Genomic DNA, 10,184 nt, shown 5'->3' on the forward strand with positions numbered 1-10,184 from the left:
GTGAAATGCAGCTCTGTTGGGTTAAGGTCAGCTGATTGACTTGGCCAGTCTAAAACCTTCCACTTTTCCCCCTGATGAAGTCCTTTGTTTTGTTGGCATTGTGCTTTGGCTCATTGTCCTGCTGCATGATAAACTTCCTCCCCATTAGTTTCAATGCGTAAACTGGCAGACAAAATGTTTCTGTCCACTTCTGAATTCATTCTGCTGCTAACATCATCAATAAATATTAATGAGCCTGTTCCAGAAGCAGCCATGACATGACCTCCACCAGGCTTCACAGATGAGCTTGCATGCTTCGGATCATAAGCAGTTCCTTTCTTTCTCCACACTTTGGCTTCTCCATCACTTTACTAGAGATTAATCTTGGTCTCATCAGTCCATCAGATTGTGTTCCAGAACTTTTTTGCGGCTCATCTCTGTACTTCTTTGCTAATGTCAATCTTCCCTTTGCGATTCTTCTTGCTGATGAGTGGTTTGCATCTTGTGGTGTGGCCTCTATGTTTCTGCTCTCTGAGTCTTCTTCCAACAGTGGATTGTGATACCTTCACCCTGCACTGTGGAGGTCGTTGCTGATGTCACTTCCTGATGTTTTGAGCGTTTTCGTCATCAACTACTGTTGTTTTCCTTGGCCAACCTGTTGGACGTCTGTTGCTCAGTACACCAGTAGTTTCTGTCTTTTTCAGGACGTTCCAAATTGTTGTGTTGCTCTGCCCAGTGTTTGTCCAATGGCTCTGCTCGATTTTCCTTCTTTTCTCAGCTTGACAGTGGCTTGCTTTTCTCCCATAGACAGCTCTCTGCTCTTCATGTTGGTTTATCCTCTTTAACAGGAAATGCAGTCTTTATAGGTTTGAAGCAAGGATGAAAACTTAGACTAGTCATGCAGAGATATTTAATGTTTGGACAATCAACCTAAAAGGCAACACCTGGGCTACAAGAAACATCTGTCTGTCACATGTTCCATTAGTTTTGCTCATTTGTAAAATGGGTGGGTTCAAACAAAGGGTGGTTTGTCCTGAGTTGTTGTTGTTAACACATCTAGATGTGAATACCCAAATTAAACCCAAATGTCTTCGGTGAACAACAGAAACAAAGGGATTTGCCTCACCGTTCCAGTACTTTTGGAGGGGACTGTATGTGGAAGTCTTGGTGTAACGTAAAACCAAAAGACTTAGAAATAGATGATGCTGCTGTGATCTCAAACAAGCTCTGTTGTTGGAGAAGCAGTAGATTTTGATGTCTTTCACTGTATGTATATTTCAGAAAACACTGTTTGTATGTAAGTTCTGTGCATTGGACATTAATTAATGTTATTCACTGTGTTTTGCAGGGCTCAACAAAATCTTCAAAGAGCATGGAGTCACGCCGCAGACCTTCGAGGTAGGAACTCTTCCCACTGCAAGTTTCCCATAAAAGGCTTCATTCGGTTTACTGGGCTGTATTTGTTGAATAATTATAGGAACCTTTTTTTTTCTCCAGAAGGACAGAAAGATAATGAAGGAGATTAAATAAATATTAACAACAACCATATCCATCCTCTGTCACATTTAACTTGAGTTATGAGGCATTTGAAATGAACAGTTTAAATGTATTACGATATTTGCTGATTTTACCAGGGGAATTAGTGAAGCAACATGGGCTGCCGTGAACTGGACCTCGCACTGTTTTGTTGGACACAAAAGTTATTTGGTGTCAACCCCTCTCACCCCGGCCCGTAGGGAGTCCCAGATGTTGTCAGTTGTGTAATTAATGTGTAAAACTTGACACCGCAACCGCTCACGCTGAAGTGCTGTGCTAAGCTTGAGTGACAGTTTGATCCCCACGCAGCAAATCAAAGAGTCGATACAGAGTTATCAAAACAGTCGGATCATCACCATCGACAGAACATGCAGAGTATGTGTGTGTTCATTTACTCTGAAACAGCAGTCAGTTTCCATCCATATAAAGTCAAAAATCAAAAGAGCACAACAACACGGTCATGTGACGGTTGTCTCTTATGTAATACTCTGGCTGAGTGAAGGTATCCAATCAGACTAGTGGGTCCACACTTATTTACATTCTCATGAAGACTGATACCTTTTATCTGTATGGAGGCTTGTGCTGCTGATAACTGATATAAATGGGATTTAAGTTAAGGTAAACTTAATCAAGACCTAATTAGTCTTTTTTTTTTTGTTGCTGTTTTTAAAGTTATTTACTGTGTAATTCATTTCCAAACAAAACGCAATACAAACAACTACTTACAAATCACACTGCATATATTTATGCATACATTCTGACATTCCTACATGTTGAATGTGTAAATGTAGGAACACTGCAAGAGCAATTGGACTTGCTGCTTGTAAAGTGGGAGAGCTTAGAGACGACTTACAGGTTACTGCATGTCTGATTTCTACATCTTCCCTCCAAAATACATTTTTGAACTAATAAACACCGTTGGTTTAAAGGTTACATTAAGACACTGCCACGTCTCACTGAAGCAAATGTGCATGTTTTTATATGCATTCAGGTTGACACCTTGTTCTTTGTAGTGACTTGTAATATTCAGACAGAGCTTTATTAAAAGATATTTACTCGGGACAAGGGCTGTCTAAGGATTTACATAGTCGAATCAGAATCGTCAAGTCCAAGGGATAGTTGAATCGTGTGTTTTTGTGTGCGGCGATTGTGAGCCGAAGCTAAACTCAGGCTTATTGTTGACCCTTTTTTCTCTCTCTCTCTCTCGCCTGCCATTCACCGGTCTTGTGCAGACTTTTGCGTGCATGCCGTGCTGCCGACAGCTGCACGCACGTCGCGGTTCCTCGTTGGTCTATTTCAAGTAGCCGGCTGTTTAAAAAGGTGCAGATGACTCGGCACAACGCCGGCGAAGCTGGAGCTCTGTCTCTTCAGCAAGTCTTCCTCTGCTGCCACTTCACACACACACGCTAGGGTTACACTTTGGGATTTATTTACGCACTTTAAAAACATTTATTGAAAGTTTTTTCTTTTTACATGTTTATTTACAGCATTAAACGTTGAAACGTGTATTGTAATGCTGTATATTAACTTTTTGGGAGAAAACTGGTAGTGAAATCAGACGTTGAGCACCCCCATATCGCCAAAATGGCATGATCCTTGTCTCACTGCGAAGCTTCGGCTGTGAAATTGACAGTCCTCCGCCCATCGAATCTTCGACTATTCTTTGTCAGCCCTACTCCGGACATATCATACATACCGTGTTTGGCCAGACAGATGTTTTAAAGCTGCCTTTTGGATTGTTTTGGGCACTTGGGAGCAGCGGCGCAAGCTGTAAACACAACATGGACATTTTATTACCTTATCAACAATTTCATATCAACTCTCCAGAGACTCCCTCGACTCTTAAGGTAGAGTCAGCTGGTCGCTAACTTTGTCTGTGTGCCCCCGGGTGCTGGGCAGGAAATATCCGTTTATCAGAGCTTTTTTCTTAGCTTTTTTTTGCCCTGCTGCTGCTGGAAACAAGGTTAATGAGACTGGGCCTGAAAACCAAAACAATGAGCTACAAGTAATGTGCAGTTAGTCACAAATAAATGACATGGTGTTTGTGCAGGAAGAAAGTATTTAGTCTTGTGTTTGCCGTAATGATAAAGTTTATCAGTTTAATCCAAGTTTACAGAGTTTAATCAAGACTGATCAATGGCCCTTGAGATTGTGAGAAACTGTAGGTATTCGCCATCAGGATGAATGACACATCTGATCAAGGAGGACTCTCCTTATTTTAAATAGAAGAGACAGAAGTCCTGGATGTTTCATTTTATTGCTTAGTGTTTATTGCTTTAGATATTATACAGGCTAACGTTCCCTGATAAAACATTCCTACTTCAGAGTTGGTGTTTGTCCAAACGCACAAATCAGATCACTGCAGCGCTGAAATTGAGCATGGGGAGATAATGTGTCATTCGTCGATACGCAGAAAAAGCGCAATCACTTCATCTCTTCGGCCGATGAGAAGCAGGTTGGCGCTCGGCCTGTCGACGCTCGCTGGTTTATCTGGAAAAGGACCAAACCACAGGTCTATATTGGCCATGACTGCACCCAGAGGCGAAAGACATACATATGCAGAGAGGGAAATGAAAAGAGTAAGGCAGATAGAGAAACAGACTGAACTAAGACGGATGGGAAAAGGAGAGAAAGAATATGTCAGTGTCTCCTATATCGCTGGTGATGAATAATTTCCAGTAAGCAAGTTTTGAGTGGGTCCAGATGTACAGTACAGAGCAGGTTACAGTGTTTATATATTAAACTTGGAGAGTTCTTTTACTCCCAGACATATGAGCAATTTCCTCAGGGGTTACTCACAGCTGACAAATGTGGGAAATATGCTGCAGCAGACTGGGCGCTGAGGGTCCAGACACCTCCTCCTTAACCTCTTTATCTCACTGTCCACATACAGAACATAGACACTGAAGTGGACTGAAGTTCTAAAAAAGACAAACATATCAGCCTGGGCACTTGAAGGAAAAGGTCATGACCTTTTTAAAGTTAGAGAAAGCTGTTGGAATGGAAGCAACAGTTTAGTGTTTTGGGAAATGTGCCGAAACACTTTCTTTCCGAGAGTTTGATGAGAAGATTGTGTATTTAGAGGGCCGGCGCGAACGTGTTACCGATCTTTTCATCTAACATGCAGGAGAGCGACTATTCCTTTCTCTGCCAAAAAATCTAAAACGCTTCTCCAAAGCAACATTGTTGAGGCAAATCAAGAAGATAATGAGATAAGTACGTAATCATTTGGCAACGCAGCATCAGATTATGCTGCAGTAGCCGTTGGTGACCTAGTAAGGAGCGTGAGACGGAATTACAGATCAATCAAGTGATTTTTTTTGGGGGGGGGGGGGGGATTGTTTCTTTAAAGTTTCTTTCTTCCTTCTCCTTTTTCCTCCATGTCTCACCTTCAACGCTTCAACCTGATTTGACTCACAAGACAAACAAGAATAGTTCATATAAACACGTCTCCCCAGTCCGTCTGTGAGGTGCTCACGCTATAATCCTTGGGATGGCGTGATATTTTCATACTCGTTGGTATGTTGGGTTTATCTATTTAATCAGTTTCTCCTCTCTCTGTTTTGCCTCTTAGACAGACAGTCTGACAACACAACATGTGTTTAATTCAGAGGGGAGAGCTTACATTTCGGAGGCAATCTTGAACCCCTCTGGGTTTAAATGATGTCATTGTGGACATGGTATTTATGTGGTGTGTTGCTCTTCCCATATTAGGATATTGGTTTCTTGCAGTCTTGAAGAAGAGTGTTTCTGTTCGACTGAATCTGAAATGTAATTTCATGCATTCAGGACAGTCGGCGACTTTCAGCGCAACCATCTTTACAGATTAAGTAAGCAACCACATTTGTTATGCCTAGGCTCCAAATTAGTGACTCTTTGGATATGGAACGATAGGGGTACAGACAAGACAGTCATAACATGATGTGTCTTGTGAAACATCTCTGTGAAAGAAACTGAGTGTGCCCGTATTAACTCACAGGAATGAATCATGCGACAATGACGTCATCTGTGTTAAACATTTCCACCAGAAGATTGTTTGGAAAATACAATTGACTTAGGATGATTTAAAATTTACTTACTGTTCACTAAGGAAAGCGTTCCTATGTAGCACGTCAGGTTATTGCCCAGATCACAAACTGTGACTGCTACAGAGAGGAGCGTCCAGAACTTTGAATCAGCCCTTCTTACCTATATGAAGGTGAAAGGTATGTTCAGGGCCAGAAGATCTCCTCCTTGTGGAGGACGTGATCGACTTCCAAACTGAATAAAAACATAGAAAGCATGAATACATCAAGGCCTTTTGGGGACTCTTGCGCTCGTTATGCTGTCTTTAAAGTGTTCACACACTAGCTGTCCTGATAAACTTGAGTAAATCACACGTGCTGCATTACTTCTGGGTGTTAAATTGATATGAAAAACTGTAAATGCCTGTCTGTTCCTCCGACAGGAGTGCGAGTCTGCTGCAGTCCCTGGAGGAGAGCTACGAGCTGGACCTGATCTACATCACAGAGAGAATCATCTCCGTCTCCTTCCCCAGCAGCGTGGAGGAGCAGAGCTACGCTGCCAACCTGCGGGAGGTCGCCTCCATGCTGCGCTCCAAACACGGCTCCAACTACCTGGTACTGTTTCCTGTGTACATCTCAATGATTCTGGCCGGAGTTTAGCTATTAACTTTCAGAATAAATGAAGCAAATAGCGTAACTTTAGACAGGAAGATGAAATTATTAGAGATGCCCAGATCAGCCGCTTATCAGCTGATCTCTCTCAGTCACGACCACACGTCTGTGGTCACCACCCAGAACCCAAAACAGCCTTCACAAATGTGTTATTTGATTTATTATGCTTTTTCATATTTTATTTATTATTCTTATCTTTAATGTTAAAGTGTCAGATGTTCAATGAGGTATTTAAAAGAAATCCCTGTGAGCCAAAACCTCAGATTTCCCTCTGTTCTGAATGAAAGAGACAGCTTGTTTCAGACAGAGGCTGACATGAGGGCTTGCATGAAGTGCCAGTATAAGATAGGAAATTATTTTTTTAAATTTTGAATCAAACAAAGCTGCAATACAGGTGTCACGGAACTAAAAATATAATAATATAGGGCTGTAAATGCAGTGTAACTGGTCTCCTTTAAGCCGTCACTGCTGCTATTTGATACCAGTTGAAAACCTTTTGTAAAAAACAAAATAAATTAAATCAATAAAATCAACAGTCTTAAATCATATAGTAACCACTTTTCTCTCAGTATTAGGGTTGGGTATTGTTTAAAATTTTACGATACCAAAACCAGTACCAGTAAAGTACTTCCTTCGATACCTTGCATAAAATGCCACGTGTTGAAGCCAAAGTAGTTGATTTTTAGCCTATTATTATTTTTATTATTATGGACAAGCAAGGTTATCTTTTTTATTTTTTTCTTGTTTCAAATAACTGTTGCATAAAAGTATTGGGAAACTGTATCGCTCCTCATCATAATTAGGTCGTCCTCACGGGTAAGATTATACAGGGAAAGACTACAGCTTGGGAGTTTTTTAATTGTTTAGTGACCAAATAAGTTGTGGGAAACAAATTTAAGGTAATTATTTGATAGACTACGTGTGTTGAAAGTAAATAATGGAAAAATGATTTCATTAACTTTCGATCGATAAACTGAATTGAAAGATCTCCGCGAGTGCTTTTTCCTTTAACCTCCAAAAACGACAGTCACAGGTATAAAACGAGTAAGGAGTTTGTTTACCTATCAAACCGACTACACCTGAAGCAGCTGCTGTTAGTAAAATCAGCTGATCGCTGCTGCGCCACAAAAGCCTTTAACTGATGTGATGGATCGCAGCGATCGATCAGTGACAAGTGATGTGAACAGCTAAGTGTTAAATGACCCCAGAAGATGGAACCAACAGAAAGCCAAGCTTGTGGTGAGAAACCTGCAACAGTGGTGAGGGTTCGGTGAGCGGCTGTTAAAATCACGCATGGACTGAGCGCGTGCAGTTTATGGTGCAGACACATAGGGGAAAAAAAGCCGTGCTCTTCTTTCGGTGTGTTGCTTGTGTATTTGGCTGCAAGCAAAACCATCCAAAAGTAATTTTTTGCCGCGATCTGGCTACAAAAACTATCGATTGAATTCCTGGTTCGACTGGTTTTGATTCTAATGGATACTGGGCTGTTTCGGTCGATACCATAAAGGTATCGAGTAGCGATGCCCATCCCTAGTCAATACACAATGTAATGCCAAAAAATGTAATAATAGTGTTTATTTTCACATCTTTAGCTCTTCAACCTCAGTGAGAAGCGTCATGACATCAGCCAACTTAATCCAAAGGTAAACCTGACTTCTCTTCCCCTCTCATCTGATCTCCTCTCTTCTCCCATGAATCTGACTGACAGTCTCTGCCCTCTCTCAGGTGGTGGACTTTGGCTGGCCTGACCACCATGCTCCGGCCCTGGACAAAATCTGCAGCATTTGCAAGGCCATGGACACCTGGCTGAGCGCGGACAGCCACAACGTGGTGGTCATACACAACAAGGTGAGACTGAAAGACGGGAAGATGGCGTGAGGAGTGAGTAGCAGTGGCAGTAGTGCGTAGCTGTGAGGAGAGGTTGCTCTCCGGCTCTTCTCAGGACCTCTGCGTCCTCTGAGGCTGCAGCTGTTTTAAGTGTGCTTTCGTCTGCAGTGACGTTCTCCCTGAGTGAGAGAGCGTTTGTGTGTCTCTTTGTGTGCTTGTGTGGGTTGGGCTGTGCTGGACGAGGGTTAAGAAAACACAAATTAAGGGTGGAAGGCACGCCACTCATCATGGCTACTTAGGTTTATTTACCCTTTACTCTTAACAATACCATAAAAACTGAATTGACCAATATTTTCCTGTTGCCGCCTAAACTTAGTTGCATCACATTAAACTCTTGTGGCAAACCGCTGAGTATGCCGAAACAAACCATAGAAAAGTGCAAAAACAACTGCTAGGCCAAGGTCCCAAATGTAATACCTAATCATTTTCACGTTAAACCCACTGTGTTGCCGATTGTGTTTTGCAACGTAAGAATTAACCATGGGATCCAAAAGCTCTGTGTCTCATTCCAAGAAGTTCCCACGGGGAGGCTAGAAACAAGTCGGCTGCCATAACAACTGGTGTTGTTTTACTGCGAGTTGAGTAACGCTGGTGATGAGCGTGTGGGCTTGGAAGTTGTGGTGGTCACTAAGGAAGCAGGCTGCGTTGGGTTTCCACATATCAACAAATCATTTCCATTGGGCTCCGTGCTGCTCAAGTGGCCACGATATTTATAATGTGGAACACACTTATCCTCCACAGTCGTCCCTGTTTTGAAGATGGATAGATGTTTAAAATGAATGCAGTCCCGGTTTGTTGCCATAGTAACCCGTGCATGTGTATTTTTTTACGATATAAAAACAGGTAGAGTGACATAAGGGACATGTTTATTGTGATTATGATTGAAACTGATATTACCTCTGTGACAAATCTTTAAAGGGGCAATACGAGTCTTGTGGTGTATGATTTAGAAACAAAACAGTGTTAAACTGTCTTGTGGGTCTCTAAAGCTTAAAGAAATAACCCTGATGATGGCGACTTTACATGTATAACAGAAAGCCTGAGATAGAAACCGTGTGAATTAATTTTGGAAGATGTGGGCATTTATTAAGCAGCAGAGGCATACCAAAAAAAGATCCTATCAAGTTGTATTATGGGAATTTTTTTGACCTTTTATGAAATCTCAGGTCTTTTAAAACATCACACTTTAGCATTATGTTTCATTTCTAGTTTTACTTTTAAGTCGGTGTTTCTGCCGATCTATTTTAGAGAGATTGCGGGTTCTAATTTAGTATTTTGAAGTTTGATGGTGAGGCTACCATTTGGTTTATATTTGGATCTTGATATTTTGCAATTAAAAAATACATAAATAGTGAAACTATCCCTATACTGACCATATTAAAGAATATGTAATGTTATAAAGATGTTGAAAAACACTGTTCATGGGACACATCATGTCCTGGGGTCGTATTACAGAAAATCCCTAACCGGCAGAGGGGTGGTGATGGAGCAATGAGAGACCCGGGTTCAATCCCCCACTGTGACCCATCCACCATTGTGTCCCAGAGCAAAACACTTAACCCCTAGTTGCTCCAGAGGCGTGCGACCTCTGACATGTATATAGCAATTGTAACTCGCTTTGGATAAAAGCGTCAGCTAAATGAATAAATGTCACTGAGACGATGGACTTTCCATACCAAATCCTATCCTAACTGCCTTGGTAACCATGGTAACAAGGGTTAGGAACTGATTTAGGAAAAAGGCCTTAACAGATTAACAGTTCCTCAATGTTCCTTTTCCTAACTTTAGATGAGAAAAGTGTTTTACAGAAGCATCCTAACTTCATAAAATGTTAAATAAACTCTCCTAACGTCAGCAGAACTGTTGAGCTGTCTTTACTTTTCCACCAGCTAGAGTTTAATAACTCGTTTAATCCACATGGCTGCTCTTTTACTGCTTTTACAAGATCAACAAAATGTCAACAGGCGGAACTTATTAATTGATTCTACCGATGCGTTTGATGACCAAACCCTCGTTAGTAGAAAGGCTGTAGGCGATGTCTCATTATGTAACATAATGTGAAGGTCTGATGTAACAAAAGGATCCTAATGCAGGTCTTTGATAGGA

General features: G+C 41.4%; 1 protein-coding gene across 10 annotated transcripts in view; it reads left to right on the forward strand.

The window, feature by feature from the left end:
- tns1b (tensin 1b) overlaps positions 1-10,184 on the forward strand; it is a 198,673-nt gene that overhangs the window by 133,336 nt on the left and 55,153 nt on the right. For all 10 annotated transcript variants that reach the window (XM_046053606.1, XM_046053607.1, XM_046053610.1 and 7 more), the window contains 4 exons: positions 1,328-1,377; positions 5,963-6,134; positions 7,784-7,834; positions 7,917-8,039. In XM_046053606.1, the coding sequence (XP_045909562.1) occupies positions 1,328-1,377; positions 5,963-6,134; positions 7,784-7,834; positions 7,917-8,039 (396 nt within the window). The remainder of the gene's footprint in view (positions 1-1,327; positions 1,378-5,962; positions 6,135-7,783; positions 7,835-7,916; positions 8,040-10,184) is intronic.

The sequence above is a fragment of the Micropterus dolomieu genome, linkage group LG07 (genome assembly GCF_021292245.1).
Source record: "Micropterus dolomieu isolate WLL.071019.BEF.003 ecotype Adirondacks linkage group LG07, ASM2129224v1, whole genome shotgun sequence".
Lineage (NCBI taxonomy): Eukaryota > Metazoa > Chordata > Actinopteri > Centrarchiformes > Centrarchidae > Micropterus > Micropterus dolomieu.